The sequence below is a fragment of the Dendropsophus ebraccatus genome, chromosome 3, assembly GCF_027789765.1.
Source record: "Dendropsophus ebraccatus isolate aDenEbr1 chromosome 3, aDenEbr1.pat, whole genome shotgun sequence".
Taxonomy (NCBI): domain Eukaryota; kingdom Metazoa; phylum Chordata; class Amphibia; order Anura; family Hylidae; genus Dendropsophus; species Dendropsophus ebraccatus.
This window is the reverse complement of record NC_091456.1, coordinates 110904079-110925788: the sequence shown is the minus strand read 5'-3', so window position 1 is coordinate 110925788 and position 21710 is coordinate 110904079. Positions and strand designations below refer to the sequence as shown.

The 21710-nt window shown below is 40.7% G+C and overlaps 1 protein-coding gene across 9 annotated transcripts in view; it reads left to right on the top strand.

Moving 5' to 3' along the window:
- LOC138785963 (kelch-like ECH-associated protein 1A) overlaps nt 1-19621 on the top strand; it is a 33106-nt gene extending 13485 nt beyond the window's left edge. For 7 of the 9 annotated variants that reach the window (XM_069962490.1, XM_069962489.1, XM_069962487.1 and 4 more), the window contains 5 exons: nt 4745-5546; nt 9997-10673; nt 10837-11042; nt 13592-13768; nt 14501-19621. In XM_069962490.1, the coding sequence (XP_069818591.1) occupies nt 4983-5546; nt 9997-10673; nt 10837-11042; nt 13592-13768; nt 14501-14664 (1788 nt within the window). In that variant the 5' untranslated portion in view covers nt 4745-4982 and the 3' untranslated portion in view covers nt 14665-19621. The remainder of the gene's footprint in view (nt 1-4744; nt 5547-9996; nt 10674-10836; nt 11043-13591; nt 13769-14500) is intronic. The other 2 variants (XM_069962492.1, XM_069962496.1) reach the window with 2 other exon arrangements.
- Nucleotides 19622-21710: the final 2089 nt, after the last annotated feature.

The following is a 21710-nucleotide window of genomic DNA, read 5'->3' as shown; positions in this document are numbered from 1 at the left end:
GTTGTTTTTTTTTTTCGCCTTTCACAGTACAGGAACAATAATGTTATATTTAATAGATCAGACAGTTCTGCACACTACGATATATAATATGTTTGGACAAGGGGGTATTTTAAACTTTTATTGAGAGGGGGATTTATAAGGGATTTTGTAATACTTTTAAAAACCTTTTTATTACATTTTTTTTGAACACTTTAAAACATGCAATCATTAGATTGCATATACTAATCAATGCCAAAGCATAGCATAGTCGATCCGACAAGACGGAGGTAAGTGGATTACCTCTGCCCGTCGGTACAAGCGATCGGGACCCAATCAGTCAGTGACAGGAGCTTGTCCTGTCACTGAGTACCTTAAAGGCCGTTATCACTATAGATTGCTGCGTTTAAGGGGTTAATGACAGGCAGCTGCAGGATCACACATCCTGTCATTATCCTCGGTTACCTGGACACTGATGTGTGCGGGGCCGCTCTCACTGCAGCTGTCCCACACACATCAAAAGCCCCTGAAGTCAAGATTGTGCATATACGTCCCTGCTGCATATCTACGTATTGCTGATGTGAATAGGTTAACTGCAAAGACTAGTACAGCTTGGAAAAAGGAGGTAATGGTATAAAGTGAAGGCCATACTGGGAACTGCAAGGGACTTTAATGGCCCTGACAACACCTTTTAACCAAATTAGAGATAAAGTAAGTTTGGGCACATCTTTACATAAATTTATTCAGAGAGAATTTTGTGCTATGAAAGAAAAACATTTGTATTAAGGACAGACCAGGTGCAACGCTTGTGCTTGTTCTACAACATTGGTCATATACCAGTTGTCGGTGACAACTGACAGAAGAACAACAACAACAAAGCAAAGAGGTGATGAGATGGAGACTATATATACCCTCAGGAGAAGATGCCAGAGCTTGTGGGCTGTGCTTATAAATATAGGTGGACAGGCGCATGTTTGCCTATAGAGGGCGCCCAATCCTCCTGGAGGCCAGCTCAGAGCAAGAGAAGCTGCCAGAGAGCAGGCAGGCTAAGAGAAAGGGAGACAGCTGAGTGCGACCCAGAGCAGGTATAGGGTAATGGACACAGCCACATGCTGTTACATAGAATAAAAAATCCTGACATTTTTTTCCCATTGTATTGACTATTGTAAAAAAATTTTTATGGTGTGTACACCTATTTTAATACTCTTTAGTATTTAGTTAAATACATGATAGTCATACCATGACCTGGATCAATTACTTAGTTTACAACATAGTAAATCTTAACCCTTAGACGACCAAGGACGTACCGGTACGCCCTGGAAGTCTGTGCCCAGACGAATCTCGGAGTACCGGTATGTCCTGAGCTATGAAGCACGCTCCGGAGTGGAGCGCGCTTCATAGCAGGTGGTGGCCGGCTGCAGTGAGCAATCTCGCTGCAGCACGTCATTAACTCCTTAAACGCTGGCGTTTAAGTGTAAGTGATAGGGGTCCCCTGTCACTTATCGATCAGGACCCCTGCAGTGTGACTGCGGGGGTCCCGATCGTTAAAACAGATCGCCGGAGGTCTCTCACCTGCCTCCGTGCGGTCCGATCGGCGATCTGTTCACTGAGCCTGCACAGGCTATAGTCCCCTGAAAAAATAAATGTTTTTTAAAATGTGCCAAAGATCCTCCCCAATAAAAGTCTAAATCGTCCCCCTTTCCCATTTTATAAATAAAACACATAGAAATAATAAAATAAATAAACATTATTATAAACTGTAGCGTGCGTAAGTGTCCGATCGATTAAAAAAAAACAATATTATTACCGCTCGGTGAAAGGTGTGAACAAAAAGCTGTAAAAAACGCCAGGATTGCTGATTTTTTAATTAAATTTTATATATAATTTTTTTTATATATATATATATATATATATATATATATAAAGTGATCAGTATGTCCGATCGACACAGATACTAATAAAATCTAAAGATATTGGCACAAAAAATGATGCCTCATACAGCCTCGTAGGTGAAAAAATAAGTGTTATAAGACTCACAATAGGGACATTTTCAAAACACCTATTTGAAAAAAAACCTTTTACTGCTCATAAAAATAGTAAAACTTTAGAAAAGCAGTAAAATGCATATCACTGTATTCAGACTGACCTATGGAATAAAGATAGCATATCAGTTTTACTGTAAAAGCATTACCATGGAAACCCCCAAATTTGCAGAATTGCATTTTTTGTCCCAAATTCACCCCATAAATGATATTTTAAGGGTTAAGTCATTAACCCTAAGAAGACCGGGCCAACTTCATTTTTTGCGTTTTCGTTTTTCCCTCCTTGTGCTTAAAAGGCCATAGCACTTGCATTTTTTTCACCTAGAAACCCACATGACCCCTTTTTTTTTCGTCACTAACTGTACTTTGCAAGGACAGGCTGAATTTGTTCATAAAGTACACTGCGAAACCAGAAAAAAATGTGGTGAAATAAAAAAAAAAAAGCGCATTTCTTTTATTTTTTTATTTTTTTTTCGTTTTTACGCCGTTCGCCCTGGGGTAAAACTGACTTCTTATATATGTTCCTCAAGTCGTAATGATTACAACGATATATATAACATGTATAACTTTCATTGTATCTGATGGCCTGTAAAAAATTCAAACCATTGTTAACAAATATTGTATATGTTCCTTAAAATCGCTCTATTCCCATGCTTATAGCGCTTTTATCCTTTGGTCTATGGGGCTGTGTCAAGTGTGTGAGGTGTCATTTTTTGCGCCATGATGTGTTCTTTCTATCGGTACCTTGATTTCGCATATGCAACTTTTTGATCGCTTTTTATTACAATTTTTCTGGATTTGATGCGACCAAAAATGCGTAATTTTTCACTTTGGGATTTTATTACGCTTAAGCCACTTACCGTGCAAGATCAGGAATGTGATTAATAGTTTGGGTGATTACGCACGCGGCGATACCAAACATGTTTGTTTATTTGTTTATTTTTATTTATAACATGGGAAAAGGGGGGTGATTCAAACTTTTATTAGGAGAGGGGGCTTTTTATTAAAAACAACACTTTTATTTTTACTTTCGCACTTATACTTTTACACTTATACTAGAAGCCCCCCTGGGGGACTTCTAGTATAAGTGCACTGATCTCTCATACAGATCTATGCTGCTTGAGTGTACTTTCCTTAACTCAAAAAATTTCTTTATTAATAAAATCATGTAAAGCATAAATATCATACATAAAAAATTAGGGAAAAATGATAACAGTACATTAGTCCAGGGGACAAAAACAAATATGGGTCATAAGACTACTTGAAAAAATATATTACATACATGAATGTATTGTGCCACTAAAAGGGCATCGGATAACTAACAGTTCAAAAAACAAAGGTCCCAGTAGGTCTGTATTTATAAGTGCATATACTAACAAGTCAATAGACACAAATGGAACCTGTAAACATCACACATAAAATTGCAGCTCGGGGGTATTTTGAAGCTATGGCCGGGGAGGGGGTGGTTAAAGAAGGCGGAGATCACTTACCTCCCCGGCTCCAGCACCGGGTCCCGGATTGCAGGACTCCACTACGGCCGCTGAATGGCTGAGCTGCCTTGAGACGTCACATCTCATGCCGCAGCTCACACCAGGAAGTGGCAGCGGGACGGGTGTACAGGGCGGCGTGATCCGGCAACCGAGGCGGTTAGTGATCTCCGCCGTCTTTATCCACACCCTCCTCGGCCATAGCTTCAAAATACCCCCGGGATGGATTACCCCTTTAATTTTATGGTAAATTGAAAGGCGCCATTACAAAGTACACCTGTTCCTGAAAAAATCAATCCCTCACATGGCCCTGTAGATGGAGTTTTAGCTCTTAGAAGGAGGAAAAAAACAAAAATGCAAAAATGAAAATTGGCCCAGTCTTTAAGGATATAAGGATATTTTATGGTCTGTCCTTAAGGGTGGGTTCACACATAACAAATCCGCATCCGACTGATTGACTGAGCACCAGGAGACGCCAAGAGCCCCTGAATCAAGCTGGAGCGTGAACCTGGCAATGTATGTTGCGGGCAGCGGGGGGGTTAAGGGGGCCGGCATTTACTTACTCGCATCAGGATGACAATTCCGCTGTGAGTATGGAATCTCATTGAAATCACAGTGAAGGTATCTGCAGCGGATTTCGGAGCGAACGCGCAGCATAAAATCCGCTGTGGGCATGTCACGTGTGAACCCACCCTTGGGGGTTAAAAAGTGCTTCAAATTGTCTACATTTTTTAGGGATCTTCACTGCTTACTTTCAGTGGATGAAACTCTGTCCTGGTCCTATAATGGACAAACAGGTTTTTGATCTGTCACAGATACTGTACGGTACAGTTATTAGAGCTGTATGTTGTGATGAGATTTGCATCTGTGTGTCCATTACACAGACAAATGTATTTTCACTCTATTCTAATCATGTATTCATCAAGTTACCTGTTGTACTAAAAAACATTAATTTATTGTTAATTTATGATAAAATAAATATGGACAATGGGGGAGATTTATCCAACATGGTGTAAAGTGAATCTGGCTCAGTCGCCCCTAGCAACCAATCAGATTCCACCTTTCATTCCTCACAGACTCTTTTGAAAATGAAAGGTGGAATCTGATTTGTTGCTAGGGGCAACTGATCTAACTTTACTTTACACCATGTTTGATAAATCTCCCCAAATTACTCTATAATTTTAACACCTTTATTTCTGGAACTTTAGTGAATTTATCCTTTTTCTTTCTCATTTTTAGCACCAAAGTACCATTTTTGGGACCCATTGGTTTGTGGACATCTTCAGCTGTTATTCCAGCAAAAACATTGGACTTTCCAGGCATCAGAAATTGTAGTAAATTATTATTATTGTAACGACTTATTACTAGTAACAGGCTAGTTTGTTTGTGTGCAATTATTACCTATGTGAAGAAGCAATCAGCATGCCATATAAATGTCATATTTCAGATGTTCTCTAAATAAACTGCAAGCCTGAGGATGTTATGTTCAAGGAAGAAGAAATCCAGTCTTAAGCACTGTACAACAATTGCAGTCCCTTCTATGAAAGGTCATGGCTACCTTGACTACACCATTGAAAACCATTGTTCAAAAGCTTTTGAAAAGATGGATGAGCTTCGAAAGAATAATCAGCTCTGTGATGTCCTTATAAAAGTTATTTATAATGGTCAAGAAGAGCATTTCCCTATACATAAAATTGTGCTGGCATCCTGCAGCTCCTTTTTCAGAGCTATGTTTACCAATAACTTTCGAGAATGCTACGCCAAAGAAGTCACCATCAAGGATATATGTCCAATAGTAATGCAAAGGCTTATAGAATTTGCCTATACATCAAGGATTACAGTTGGAGAAAAATGTGTTTTACATGTCCTCTTAGCTGCAATGAGATACCAGATGGAGGATGTGGCGAAGGCCTGTAGTGACTTTCTCGTGAAACACCTTGAGCCCAGCAATGTCATTGGAATTTCCAACTTCGCAGAGCAAATAGGATGTACAGAGTTGCATACAAAAGGAAGAGAATACATTAATATGCACTTTAGCGAGGTAGCTGTAATATGCTTTAGTAGAAAATCTGCATTATACATGTGATATTAATAGATTTTTTTTATGATGCTTCAAGGGAAAAGAAGAGTTTGCTATTTCCTAAAATCTTTTCTGTGAAAAATTTAATATCCACTGGAATAATATTTTCCAGCATAATTGTAGTATCAGGTCATTATCATCTCTTGTTGCTGTCATTATATAGGACCCTTCATTGTTTACTGCCAGAATGAAAACTTACACTATGGAAGTAAACAATGAAGGAGATTAAAAGAGGAAACATGCTGTCAGTAATCATAAAGTTTATTCCTTTTATTAATTACCTGTATTTTATTAAATGGCAATTTAATATTTCTGGGATTTAAAGCTATGTTTACATGAGGACACTGCAGTATGTTGGTGGTAAAAGTCTGGATACTGGCAGAAAGCTATGTTGAAGTATACTGTTGACCCATGAAATATATATTTTTGCTGAAGTGTAGTAGACCTCCCAAAAACGTACACAATCAGAAAACAGAATAAATGTAGTCACTAGTAGAGATGAGCGAGTACTGCTCGATAGAGTAGGTATTCGATCGTATAGTACACTATATACACTATAGCATGGAAATCGGCAAAAAACAAGTGTATTCACATCTTCCAGCAACCCAATGGCAATAGTTCTCTGGTGCCCCACCATTCCATGTACCCCCAGAGTGGCTGCAGTGGTCACATATAATGATACATCTAAGTCAAAGACCCGATATACAGACACAAGTGGGGAACCAGTGAAGTATTGCCATGGCTGTACTGGGGAGGTGTGTTGTTTTTTTTTTACTGAACCTGTGCATTTTGCTATGGATCTGTGGGTAATTAACAGCAAAATCTGCAACACCTCTCCCTAAAACTAAGGGCCCATTTACACGGAAAGATGATCTGACAGATTATCTGCCAAAGATTTGAAGCCAGAACCAGGACTGGATTTGAAAAGAAGAAAAACTTAGACTTTCCTTTATGACCTGATCTCTGTTTATAGTCTGTTCCTGGCTTTGGCTTCAGATCTTTGGCAGATAATCTGTCAGATAATCTTTCTGTGTAAATGGACCCCCAGGCGGGGGTGGGGATCGGGGCGGCGCAGGGGGCTGCGGTTGACAGTGGGGCCATGCTGCGGATAAGCGGAGAGCCGGGCTGCGGGCAGGGGGCCGGGCTGCGGGACCACAGTCTTAAAACGATCGCAAAACTATTTTTTCGTACGATATATCATACCGTCTAAACGCTGATCGTTATGAAAAAAAAATCGTTACTCCGACATCGTTAATCGTACGATCGGGCCAATTATCGCTCTGTGTAAACCCAGCATAAGGGTCCATTTACACAGAAAGATTATCTGACAGATTATCTGCCATAGACAGAAACAGACTATAAACAGGGAACAGGTCATAAAGGAAAGCCTGACATTTCTCCTCTTTTCAAATCCATTCCTGGCTTTGGCTTCAAATATTTGGCAGATAATCTGTCAGATAATCTTTCCGTAAATGTAATCCGTGTAAACGATTATCGGGCGAATTTTCGCGATAACGATCAAATTCGAACGATAATCGTACGTGTAAACGCGGCGAACGATCGAAAAATCGTTCATTTTGATCTTTTAACATGTTCATAAATCGTCGTTCGCCGATCGCAAAAAAATCGCTGATCGTTCTGTGTAAACAGTCGTCGCGCGGTAGTCCAGCCGCCCGCAGCCCCGGCCCCCCGCTCATCCGCAGCCCCCTGCGCCGCTCTGATCGACACCCCTGCCGTCCCGATCGCCTCCCTGCTGCCGCTCCGATCGCCACCCCCACCGCTCCGATCGCCCCCCCCCCCCCCGTCGCCGTTTCGATCGCCCCCACCGTCGTGGCCAAGAACATACGTTACCTGCTCCGCGCAGCAGGTCTTCGGACATCCCCGTCTCCCCTCTTCAGCACACTGATTGGCTAAAGAGATGAGCCGGGAATTTCAAACGGCTCCTCTTCAGCCAATCAGTGCTCCTCTTCAGCACTGATTGGCTGAAGGGGAGCCGTTTGAAATTCCCGGCTCATCTCTTCAGCCAATCAATGCAAGGCAGCACTGATTGGCTGAAGGGGAGCCGTTTGACATTCCCGTCTCCCCTCTTCAGCCAATTAATGCACGGCAGCACTGATTGGCTGAAGAGGGGAGCCGGGAATTTCAAACGGCTCCCCTTCAGCCAATCAGTGCTGCCGTGCATTGATTGGCTGAAGAGGGGAGCCGGGAATTTCAAACGGCTCCCCTTCAGCCAATCAGTGCTGAAGAGGAGCACTGATTGGCTGAAGAGGAGCCGTTTGAAATTCCCGGCTCATCTCTTCAGCCAATCAATGCGCTGAAGATGGGAGCCGGGGATGTTGGAAGACCTGCTGCGCGGAGCAGGTAACGTATGCTCTTGGCCGCGGCGATCAGAGCGGTGGGGGCGATCAGAGCGGCGGCTGGGGGACGATCGGAGCAGCGGCGGGGGTGGCGATCGGAGCAGCGGCGGGAGGGCGATCGGAGCGTCGGGTCGTACCGTCTAAATGCTGATCGTTATTAAAAAAAAATCCTTACTTCGAAATTGTTAATCGTACGATCGGGCCAATAATCGCCTCGTGTAAACTTAGCATTAGGGTGCGTTTACACAGACAGATTTTTCTGACAGATCTTTGAAGCTAAAGCCAGGAACAGAATATAAACAGGGATCAGGTCTTAAAGGAAAGACTGGGATCTATCCTCTTTTCAAATCCTTTCCTGGCTTTGGCTTCAAAAATCTGTCAGATAAATCTCTCTGTGTAAACGCAGCATAAGGGTCCATTTACACAGAAAGATTATCTGACAGATTATGTGCCAAAGATTTGAAGCCAAAACCAGAAAAAGACTATAAACAGAGATCAGGAAAGCCTGAGATTTTTCCTCTCTTCAAATCCATTCCTGGCTTTTGGCTTCAAATCTTTGGCAGATAATCTGTCAGATAATCTTTCTGTGTAAATGGACCCTTATGTTGCGTTTACACGGAACGATTATCGATCGAATTTTCGCAAAAACGATCGCATTGAGCGATAATCGCTCCATATAAACACAGTGATCACACAACGATCAAGCGATGAGTGAAAAATTGTTCATTTTGATCTTTTAACATGTTCTTAAATCATCGTTCGTCGTTCGCTAAAAGTTCGCAGATCGCTTCGTGTAAACAGTCTTTCAAAGATTCTCCCTATATAAAAGATGGGCTTAAACGATTTTAAAAACGATCGCAATAACAATTTTTTTTTTTTTTTTTTTGCTACAAAATCGTTAAACGATCGATTGGGCGAATTATCACTTCGTGTAAACGTAGCATTAGGGTTCATTTACACAGAAAGATTATCTGACAGATTATCTGACAAAGATTTGAGGCCAAAGCCAGGAATGGATTTGAAAAGAGGAGAAATCTCAGTCTTTCCTTTATGACCCGTTCTCTGTTTATAGTCTGTTTCTGGCTTTGGCTTCAAATCTTTGGCAGATAATCTTTCTGTGTAAATGGACCCTAAGGCTGCATTCACACGTTCCGTGAAGTTGTCCGTGCTCACGGATCCGTGCGCACGGACAATTTTACAGCCCATTGCTTTCTATTGGGCTATTCAGATGTTCCGTGATTTCACGGATCCGTGATCCGTTCCGTTAAAAAATAGGACATGTCATTACTCGGAACGGATGCACGGAAAGGATTCCCCATATGAAGCCTTAGGGTACAAACACACACAGCAGATACGTAGCAGATACGCAGCAGATTTGATACTGTTCAGTTATTTAGATCTAATCTGCTGCGTATCTGCTGCGTATCGCAACAGTAAATACGCAGCGTATAAGCCGTGTGTGTTTGTACCCTCAAGCTATCTTGTTTTGGCCATGGCTCTGTCCATGGCTCAGCTGAGCTGTAATTAGCTGGCAAGTTGATAAATCTGGGCCATTGGCTTTGTTATGGATTCGGAATTTCCATGCTTTGGGCACAAATGGAGCTTGTCTTGCATCTGTCTTTTTGCTTTATTCCACACCCCCACCTCTCCTGTCCCACCTTGACCATTTAGGTGGAGATTTATCAAAGGGTGTAAAATTTAGACTGGTGCAAACTGCCCACAGCAACCAATCACAGTTCCTCTTTCCTTTCAGCACTGCCTAAAGCTGAGCTGTGATTGGTTGCTGTGGGCAGTTTTCACCAGTCTAAAATTTACACCCTTTGATAAATCTCCCCCTTAGTGTTCTCCATTATCTCATGAAAATCCTATAACAGTGGTGGTGGTGGAGAGGGTTGACACAGCAAGTTCTGCTATTTCTATAGGACTTATTGGGCATAAAGTTAGTAAATTATGTTATGCAAAAAGTGTCACTGTAAAACTAGTGAAAAATTATTTTTTAAAGTGTAGCAAGTGACTGTATATACAATGGCAACATTGTTTTGTTTTTGTTTTAGGTTACAAAAGAGGAGGAATTCTTAAATCTTTCTCATTGTGAGCTATTGGACTTGGTCAGTCAAGAAAGCCTAAATGTCCTCTGTGAGACAGAGGTGTACAATGCATGTGTAAGATGGATGCAGTGGGATTTGCACAACAGAGCTCAGTATTTTAATGTCTTGCTAAATGCAGTTAATCTCTATGCTCTGCCACCCAAGTTCCTGGCAGTTCAGATAAAACAATGTCCCATTCTGGGTATGGAAAATTCATGCAGGATGTATCTTTCTAAGATTTTCCAAGAAATGTCTTTACACAAGCCTCTCCCACGAACAAAAGTACGAGGCAATCAGCTAATCTATGTTGCTGGTGGCTACCTTCATACCTCATTGAGTTCTATGGATGCCTACAACCCACAGACTGCTGAATGGATTAAGCTTGCTGACATGCTAGAGCCAAGAAGCGGTCTTGGAGCTTGTATTGTCAGTGGTTTGTTCTATACTGTGGGAGGAAGGAATCATTCCTCAACAGACAATACAGACTCAAATTCTGTAGCCTGCTTCAATCCACTAAATAATCAATGGACTCCAAAAGCATCAATGAATGTTCCCAGGAACCGTGTTGGAGTAGCAGTAGTTGATGGTGCCATTTATGCTGTTGGAGGCTCATCTGGATCTGAACACCACAACAGTGTTGAAAGGTAAGTGTGGAATAATATTAGCCAAAAATGTGCATGGTTTATTAACATCAATGCAATATTTTTATCGATTTCATACATATGATGATTTGCTTATTTATTCAAGATAATTTCACATATCATTTGTGCATGCTGCTATTTTAATCCTCACTTCCCACAACTCTAGGTATGATCCTGAAATCAACCAGTGGATATTTGTAACTCCAATGCATGTTGCACGAATTGGCGCTGGAATAACATCATGTCGTGGGCTTTTGTATGCAGTTGGTGGATTTGATGGAGAAAACCGACTAAACACTGTAGAGTGTTATCATCCTGAAAATGACCAATGGCGTTCTGTGGCATCAATGAAAACTATACGAAGCGGTGCAGGTTAGTACACCTCATCTGTTGTAAGACCACTACAGCAAAAATAAATTTAACACAAACCGAAAGCTCATACACAAGGCTTTACTAACATAACATTAACTTACCCTCCGGTCTTCTCTCCGTCTGAACACTGCTACAGCCGCTGATAGGCTAAGCATCGTCAACTCAGCCAATCCGCGTCTGCAGCGACATTCCTGCTACAACCGCTAATGCTGGGGTGGCATTTATGACGAGGCCGAGCCTGACACCCTTGTATCTCAGTGTGCCAGGCTCTGCTGAAGATAGAAGACTTCGGGGTGAGTATAAATAGGGCCCCCTCCCCAGCACTGTACCCATCCCAGCAAGGAACAGGGGTAATTAACCCCTACATTTCTGGGTTGGGTACATTAAAGGACAACTCCCGCGGGACCCCCCCCAAAAAAAACCACAGACACCATACTCACCATCCCTCCCGTGACGATCGCCACTCCATTCGCCCGCCGTCCGCCTCACCGTCACCGCCGTCTGCCATCCAGCGATGTCTCTGATTTCCGGGTCCTGGGGATGGAAAAGGTTGCCAGTGCGCTTGCGCACTGGCAGCCTTTTCATTGGCTGGAGCGCATCACATGGCTTCCAGCAACCTCAGCCAATCAGGGCTGACGAAGCTGGATGCCATGCGATGCGCTCCAGCCAATGAAAAGGCTGCTGGTGCGCATGTGCACCAGCAGCCTTTTCCGTCCCATTCACTCTCTATGAAGACGCCGAGGAGGAAGAAGACCCGGACCGCCCCCCGGCTCTGACGTCGTCGTCACCAGATGCCGCCCGGGAGAAGAGGACCGTGACGATCGTAATAGGTAATGTATATATTCTTTAACTTCCGGGCGGGGGGTCGGGGGTCTGAAAGTGGGGGAAGGGGGCCAGACCGGGTATTTAACCACATTACAAAGTTATATAACTTTGTAATGTGTGTTAAATAAGCTAAAAAAAATGTTCGTGGGAGTTGTCCTTTAACATCAATGTGGCCCCCATGGGATTAATTGAGGATGCCATGCATCCTGTAGGGTGCAGAATAACTGTCACAATGATAGGTGTTCTGCCCCTGGCTTTTTTTTGTGTTTTCTTTCCCTTTTTGTTTTTCAGATATTGGTATTTTATACTGGCTTACTCTAGGCCCCGACCTAGTAATGGATGCCGTCTATCAGACGGCTTCCACTACTAAGTCTGAAAGTAAGTAAAGTAAAATAAAACACAACACAATAGAAAAAAGTATTTTATTTAAAAAAGAACACCCCCACACCCCTTGTTGACCATTTCATTAAAAAAGAAAAAATGACGCAGTCCAACGAATCCACCGTAATCCACCAGATACTGATATCTGAAAAACAAAAGGGAAAAAACAAAAGGGCATCCTCAATTAACCCAATGGGGGCCACATTGATTTCACAATGTACACATCCCAGCAAGGAAAGGGTCAATTGCCCCCTGCCTTGCTGGGATGGGTACATTGCTGGGGGGGCATATTGATACTCACATTGAAGTCTTCGATCTTCCGCAGAGCCTGGCACACTAAGATACAAGTGCGCCAGGCTCTGCCTTTTCAAAAAAGCGGCCCCCAGTATCACCGGCTGTAGCTGGGACCATGCTCAGCCAATCAGCAACTGAAGCAGCGTTCCCGCTGCAGATGCTGATAGAAGAAGACCAGGAGAAGACCAGAGGGTAAGTTAACCATCCCCGTCCCCCCAACCCCCCCGAAATGGAGCACAGGGGGTTAATTTGACTAAAAATAACATCCAGTGTTTGCAAAAAACATCCAAAAATAATTGTCATGATCATTATTTTGATGTCCGTGCAGACAACATCCGTTATGAAATACATTATGTGCATCGGATGTCCAGCATTCCATTGACTTCAAGTACATTGCATTGAAATATATTTAAGTGCTTTATTTTAAACATAGTGTAAATATAGCCTAACTGCAACAAATCTATAGCCTAGTATCTAGTGTTGTACAAGTTTCCTTATGCAGGATAGTTGATAGACCCATAGATAAAAGGTGCAGACTATGCAGACTAATTTACCATAATTGAATACATTGAAATAATTGAATGACGGATGCCCAATGCACTTAGTCTGCACAGACCTCAAAATACTGATCATGACAATTGTTTGCAAACAACAGATGTAAGTTTTTAGTTGTTCACACAGTTTATCTTTTTTCTCTGTTCTTTCACTGTCTTTACTATTAAATTCAATGGACTTTTCAATTTAAGACTCACCCAAAGGTCAATCAGTCCACCTAAACTACAGTAATGTACCGACAGCCTTCATTGCACTGACGGGAGGGCAAACAGCGAAATGACAGGCCTCATTTTAAAAATTACCATACGACCAGGAAAAAAAGTTGTGGGGACATAGCATATGATTGTATCATATAAATAGAGGTTTTAGCCTGCTAAGCACTGTTGTTTACATTGAATCTATTTTATATGATACAGAGAACAAGAGTTTAATTTCTCATATGCATTTCTTGTGCTGCCCATTGGTTAATATGGTAAAACTATTTCTTCTTAAAGGAGTTGTGTGTCTGGACAATTATTTATATGCTGTTGGAGGATATGATGGCAACAATCAACTAAACTCAGCAGAACGGTACAACATGGACCACGACTACTGGGAGTCTGTGGCCCCTATGAAACACAAAAGAAGTGCACATGGCCTGGCTCTGCACCAAGGAAAGATTTACGCTCTTGGTAATATTTCCATTCTCCTCTTTATAAAAAAAATTCTATTTTTCCTCCTCACATACAAAGCTGTTTTCAATATTTGATACTGCTACTTATATTTTCTCTCATAGTTGCGTAACTGATATCTGAGGTCCCACAATGCACTGCACTCTGATAACAGAAATAAAGCAGATTAATAAATGTATAGCATAAAAAAACATGTCATTAATAAGTAGTTACAGTGTGGCATTGTAATGAAAATGATCTACACAGCAATCATAAGTAGCATCCAGTCAGAATACATTCAATAAAGTATAACCTCTGCCGCTAACTCACTCACTGTATCTGTAAATGTATTTATGCCTAATTGTCTCTTAAAGCTCTCTATCTATGATTCTTTAGAACACAAGTGGATATTGCTAAATATTATTCTCTATATATATGCACAATTAGGGTGGTTTTACACCTAGCGTTGGCATACATGGTGTTTTTGAGGTTTATTTCTTTGGGACACTTCAGTAAAATTTTAGCTGTAAATCAAGAGGCAAATATAAAACTCGCTACATATAGTGAAGAAGAGTTGACATTGAAAAAAAAAAAAAAAAAAAAAACACCCAAAAAGATGCCAGGACAAACATCACAAAAAATCATCTCAGAAAGAGGCCTTTGTTGTGTTGCTGTTTTTTTCTTTTGTTATGATGGCTGGCCAGCTATCACTAAACGTCATGAATAGCAATATATATGTATTTTTCTTCACAGGTGGCTTTAATGCAGATGGCTTTCTATCTTCTGTAGAATGTTATTGCCCAGAAAGTAACACATGGACAGAAGTGGCAGAAATGCCCGTAGGATGCAGTGGCATGGGTGTAGCAGTTACCATGGAGCCATGTCCGAACACTGTCAGAGACGTTGAAGAGACCTAATGGAAGATATTGTAGAGGCCTAGAATGTAATTAGCCTTTTCCGTTTGAATATATTTGGCTGCTTTCAATATTATATTGCTGCTTTCAAGATTCTATTGGCTGTCCTTTCACTTAAAGTTCTATGCCCTGCAGACAATATATAGGTACTGTGATATGTAGGCAAGACGGCATTCTGTAATGGGGTGGTGCTCATGGTGGGAGTAAGTCCAAGTAAATAGTAGAAGGATATCCCAGCACTCACCAAGTTCTTTGCGCTTTGTCAGTAAAGTGTCACATCATTTAGGTACAAGTAAGGAGGACGCATTTCGGGCTGTGGCCTTCAGCAGCTCAGCACCGAAACGTGTCCTCCTTACGTGTACCTGTATGTTGTCACATTTTAATAAAAAGCACAAAGAACTTGATAAGTGCCAGGATATCCTTCTACTATTAAATAGGTACTGTCACCAAAATAACTTTTGATATGTCATAGAGAAACATTTTTATTGGTTAGGGTCTGAGTGTTCAGATGGTGGTCAATGCTTGGCTAGTTCTTTTCTGGCACATGACCGAGACAGATGCATGATGTAAGTTTATGGGGGCCGGCTCTCTCACATAGACATGGAGTAGGGAAGCCAGTTTATACCTCATGCCCACTCTAAAATTGCACTATAAATGTATGTCAGCAAAAATCTGCATATTCCGTCCTGTCTTCAAGTTTCCATGTTCTTCACCCAACATCCATGACTGGTATTTTGGATGATTGTTAATTTGTATAGAAGTTGAGTTTTGTAGAAGTTTAGAGTTGTCATGAACCCTTTCATCTGTTCATAAGCAGTGGCCTGCTGATTTGATGATAGAAAGTTATTCAGTTAGACCTCATTTACATAAGTACATCTACAGGTTTAAAAAAAAAACCTGATTCCTTGTTTGTTATAGGGGTGAGAGACGAACAAACAACATAGAACACCTATATGTTCCGCCACCAAGAAATGGAGACAGAATGCAAAATTCATAACATATTTAAACTTTTATTGACACATGATCCAATCATTAAAAACACACATTAAAAACAAATGGGACGACTAGGTACCGGTGTAATATGGGCAAACATATAGATGTTAGAATTTCTAGTACTAAATAAATACTGTTAGTTATTTCATAAATACAGAAAATATAGTAAGAATATCAAATTAAATAAAAAAGAACTAGAACAAATATATAGTCTATGTCTGTGTGAGGTAGCACCCAAACAATATGGCTGCAGTGAATTGATATTAACCAATAATTTTAAAGTGCACTTGCTTCAAGACAGTTTAAAGAGTATAATATATATTAACCTATCACAATTTACTCAAGAAGCCTAGACATATAAACATGTTACAGATAATACAGCAATATTACCAAATTACAATAAAGTGCATGTGCTCAGAGGTAGTAAATAGCATCATATCACATTTCATTACAAAGGCACAAGCATGTGAATAGTATATTGCACTGCAATTCCACGTGGAACCTCACCATTACCCCTACACCTAACCAGTAACGGAAAACCCCATACCAGGTGCGCCTCGAAACACATTTCGCATTTTCAAGAGGCTAATGAACCGTCGCTCATCCTGGTCCTATATATCCATCCCATTCACATGTCCGCAAAATTTATCTGTAATTGTAGATCCGCAATAACAGACACATTGATATGGTTTCTATGTGCCTATTCACATATCCACAAATTTTGCTTAATGCGAAAAAAGAGGACATGTCCTAGTGCAGACTGTAATTGTGGCACGGGCACATTAGTAGATTTCTAAGGAATCTGTATTTTTTTGCCAGCAAAATATCCACGGAAAATACCGATTCACAATTCTGCCTAGTGTGATCATTTTGAACAAAAAAACCCACCTCCTTTTCTACAAGTACTTTCCTCTTTCACTGATCCGCAAAAATGTGCAGTACAGATAATACTATGGATGAATTTTTGTATATTGGGGACAGAAAATTGCATTCACAAAATGTAGTCCACAAAAATATACTGACAGACCAAAAAGAAAATGTGGGTTGTTGTTGTTCTTTTTCAAGCTTTCTGGTGAGCACTCAAAATTGTGGGAAGTAGAAAAACACAACACCATGTCCTAAGTCCTGATCTTCACTTCTGCAGTTTTGAAACTTATCATGAAACTTGTAAAGCCGTGTGGCCCTGTCATTACAGGGCCACTGCGATTCAAACCATTTCCCTGCTTCCGGAATGATGTGGATACATCATGTTGTCCTGGGAAATAGTCCAGGACTTGCATTTACCATCTGTGTCGTCTGTGTTTCACAAAAAGAACACGGCACATGTGAATGCAGCCTTCATCAGAACTTCTCATACTGACTGAAAGACTGACAGGTCTTTCTGTGAATTGTGGCTGCAGAAAACTGACATGTCAGTTCTTTGCAGCGCCAATGTGTATACGCTCCGGCCGGGATCCATTGAAGAATAGGCAGTGTTCCACACCGTACGGGCGTTGTTGCCGATTCCTAACACCCTATTGCCCAACTGCCGTGAAGCCCCACCAAGGTGAGACTGTCCACAGATGAAATGAAGCAATTTCAGAGCAGAAAGAAGTCACAGAAAAGTTTTATACGAGTATATATTGAATGTGCAGCATCTGCCGTACATAGAGTAAGGGAGGTGACTATATTACTTTAAGAACGGTGTACGAGTTTGTCGTTCTTGATAAGTTCCCCCCTAAGTGCAGTTTTAAATAACTTCTAACCATTCACTTTTGTCTTGTGAAACATATATCAAATGGATGTACTGTAATTTATGCAAGTACACAAAAAAAAAAAATTGGCACTATATGACTAAATGTTAACAGTTGGGAGTGTGTCCCTATAATGATTCACTTTTTCAGTTTTCATTGGATAATCAGCAGTGTTGGACTGGGCCACAGAAGGACAAGAGAATCCTTTGGTGGACCTTGTCATCTGTACCCAAACAGCTAGAGGGTGAAAGGCACATTCCTGTATTTTGCTGTATGTGATAAGTATCTGACTAGAGGGGGGTTATGATCACCGAAACCCAACCTAGCACTCAGACCCACTCAACTTGGATTGGTGTTTAGTTAAAATTTTGAGTTAACTCCTTTAAACTTGGGATTTGCTTGGGGACCATTATTTTGTACTTTTGTCCTGCTATGATCTCTATTGTGTTTTGTAGTACATTTTTTGTGACAATTTCTTTAGCCAACATTAGCATTGAATCCAACAAAGAGGATCAGCATATACCTCTGTGGACTTGTACATTCTGAATGTACAGTAGTCATCATTTACAGTATATTATACAATATAGCAAATATATGCTTTTTTTGTTTTAAAAAGTGCTTACTGATACCATCACTTTAGTATTTATTGCCTAAATGGTAAAAAAAAAAAAAAAAAAAAAAAAAAACGCTAAAATTAAATATTCAGAAAAAATGTTGAGGGGTGTAAGTGTCTGTCATTCAAAGTAATTCAGAGTGTCTGCACATGTGAGTGAAAATGGAGGAACTAGGCCTCTTCTCTTAGGATCAGTGAGAGGTCCCAGTTGTCAGACTGCCACCAATCAAACATTTACAGCAAAGATTTTATTGATATGCCATAAATCCATGATACTGCCAGATCTTTTAAATTAACATTTACCTTCTGGATCATCTGGACATGGACCTGTATATTTATTTAGGACTTTTGATTTTATGAGCAGTGTATATACATCATATAAGGCAGCAAAAAAGTACGGAATAAGGAAGCTAATGACCATATGATGAAAACCCAAGAGATACAGGCTATTGACCATCACTGATCTTGTCAATGCCTATTGAAAATGAGGGGGAAAAAAGGGTATTGTGAGGGGCTTTAAGGCAAGGAAAGCCTTCATATTTATGCTTCATAATGAACAATATCCAGCTTATTTGTAAAATATACAGTGAAATAGATAATATTAATACTTACTGTATTCCTTTTAAGGGAACCAATCATGCCAATTTTGCTTAATGAAGTAACCATAAGTAAACATTGCAAGTTCTCCTAACGTAAATCTTAAGTGTTTAACATCCCATGCTTCTGCCCGAAAACATACTTTAACCTTTCCCCATGCCGCATGCTAAGTACCTGTTAAGTAGGCATTGGGGCAGGGTTTGAATCATGGCTTGTGGGAAATCTGTATTCACACCTGCAGTGTCACAGAGGGGCTGTCCCATGTCTTGCTCTGTGACTCATTGTGCCCAGGGAGGTATGAATACAGAAGATTTCCATTTAGATATGACTATTTGGGATTCAGACAACGCCCCAATGCTTACTTAACAGGTCATTACATGGGGAATGATTACAGACTCTTAATTACACAGGGCTTACAATGCAGGAAATGATTAAGGGGTATTTTTGGGGAGAAGCAAAATGCTTTAAATAAATGTACAGGGTAAGGAGACCTTGCAGCAAGTGTTGTTATGCTATGGGTTATTATGCTATGGGTTATGAATGGGTTAGTAAGAAGTTAAGTTAGCTTAGGTTTCTTCATATCCACAGCATGTTATTATAGTCTCTACCTCTGCTACAGTGTATGGCCTGTATTTGTGCATATGTTCATACTGACAGATTTTAAAGATTTAATGTTATCCTAATATATTTTCAGTGAAATATATTCATTTATATCTTTTAGGCCCCATTCACATGACGTTTTTATCTTTATTTTTACATCTACAACAATCTCATAGTTGGCAATATGTAAGAATTATTAAACATATCTCTTTGGTAGTATCCCAAATTATACTGCTAACATACTTCAAAAACATGATGTGATTGAGGCCTAATCTACTGTAACTTATTTGTGGGGAAAAAATAGTGTGATTTTAATTGTGCCAAAAGAAGGGCAATGATGGTAAATGTATATATGTAAAAATGTAATTAAATGTAAAGAAAGTCGAATTTGTAAATATGTAATAAATCTTGTGTTTTAATATCATATGTCCAAATGTTTCATTTATTTATTACATGTTCTATGTGTTAGGCCCCATTCACATGGAGCAAAACAGGCGTAATGGACATGTCCATTCTTCAGTGCAGACAGATGCCGAGAGAGGAGGTGCGCAAGCCTCCCATAGACTGCAATTATGACTGGGATTATGATTAGGCAGACTGGCGGGATTCCACCACGGAATTACACCTGTTTTGCTCAGTGTGAACAGAGCCTTTAGAAACACATTTATGCATTCCACAAAACACAGAAGTATTTACATAATCTTGATCTGAAAACATATATATTCTCTAGTCTTTTAGCACCATATGATAAACACACTACTCATCACTTGTCAACTGAACAGCCTTCAATAATAATGCATATGAACTGGAGATCAGAGGATCACATCTGTTCTGACTGCTAAAACTGACTATTGTTAGGTGATAGAGAATACAAAGGTAACAATTTTGTTTTTTTGGCCCCTTTGCCTTTGTGTATAGTTGATAGCTCATTGCCTAGGTTCCCAGCATTACCCCGTAGTGGCAAAATGGTAAGTACAGTGCAGGTCCATCCAGTGACTCACAGGTGATGTGTTCTCTTATTACAGTCATTCACAGTCATTAATTTTCCCTTTTTTCCAACAATCCCCTCACCCCTATACAAATTCTTCAATAGTGCCCCAAACATGAATAGTTACCCCTATTTAAGATCCACACAGTAATTAGCCCCTTCTGTTCCTTCATACTGTAAATACCTCAAATGTTTGCCTTGACACTTAATAAGATCCCTTCTGTGTCCCCACACTATTATAATGCCCCATTTTTGTTTCTAGATTATACTAATTCTCTCTTCTTTGCCCCCAAATAGCCACAATCCCCCCTCTTGCCCCCCCAAGTAGTAATAATCCCCCTCCTGTGACCCTCAAGTAGCAATAACCCTTCTTCTCTGCCTCCAAATAGCAAAAATCTCCTTCCTGTGCCCCCAAGTAGCAATAATCCCAGTATAGTAACAAAATACCCCCTTCTATGCCCGAAAATAGCAAAAATTCCCCTATGCATCCAAGTAGCAATGATCCTCCCTGCTGTGCCCCAAGTAGTAATAATATGCCCCCCCCGTGCCCTTTCAGTAGTAATAATACCCCTCCTTTGTCCCAAGTAGTGCTAATGCCCCCATTTTGTGCCACCCCCCCCCTTCCCCCCTCCTCTAGTGCTGTATAATCTGCCTCCTGAGGCGAGATCTTCATCTTGTCTCATGACAGATATGGCCCTATGAGTCTTATGTTGATATTCTGAGGGTTAACTATGCATCTGTTTAGGAAAATATCCTTTTGATTATGTCTTTTCTGTCACATTTTTCTTTTCTTTAAATATTTTTCACCTCTTCTTTGGAACAAAACAAACAGGGTATATACCTCCTCTTCTTTCTTACATAAACCTGTATGGAAATCACTATTTGTACAGATACTCTATCTCTTAGAATAAAAGTTTTTGCATTTTGTAGTAAAATGTTTACTAAAGCGTAACTATAAAATAGTTTGACCTTTCAATTTTAGTTAGCTTAGGTCATGATAAGACTTTTTGCAATATTCATTAATAACCTAAAATGAACAGTTTTTTAAATACATAAAGCCAAAAGTCCCCTCAGAGCTCTCTTTGCCTCTGAGTTATTTCTGCATTCCTGCTGGACACGCTCCCTCCCTGGAGATCTGTTTCTAGAGTACAGACTCTGACAGCAGCATCAGATAACAGCCCTGACACAGACAGAAACAAAACCTCCTCCCCCCCTCCTGTCACCTCACCCCTCCTCCAGGAGCAGCGCAGGGGAAGAGCTGGATGGAGGGACAAGTGTATCCAGTGCCACCATGACTCCAATGTACTGCATGAGGGAGAGTGGGTGAGTCACTGAGGGGAGGACTACAAGTCCCAGCACAACACAGCTGTAGTCCTTCCATAGTACATATAACATTCACTATCAGAGGTCTGCAGCAGGTGCCCCCACCTCCATGGCTGATATTATCCTACAGTGTAATGAGAGCAGATGACTGTATCTAATCCCACTGTGTGTGATACCATCAGCTGGGGCTCTGTATCTAATC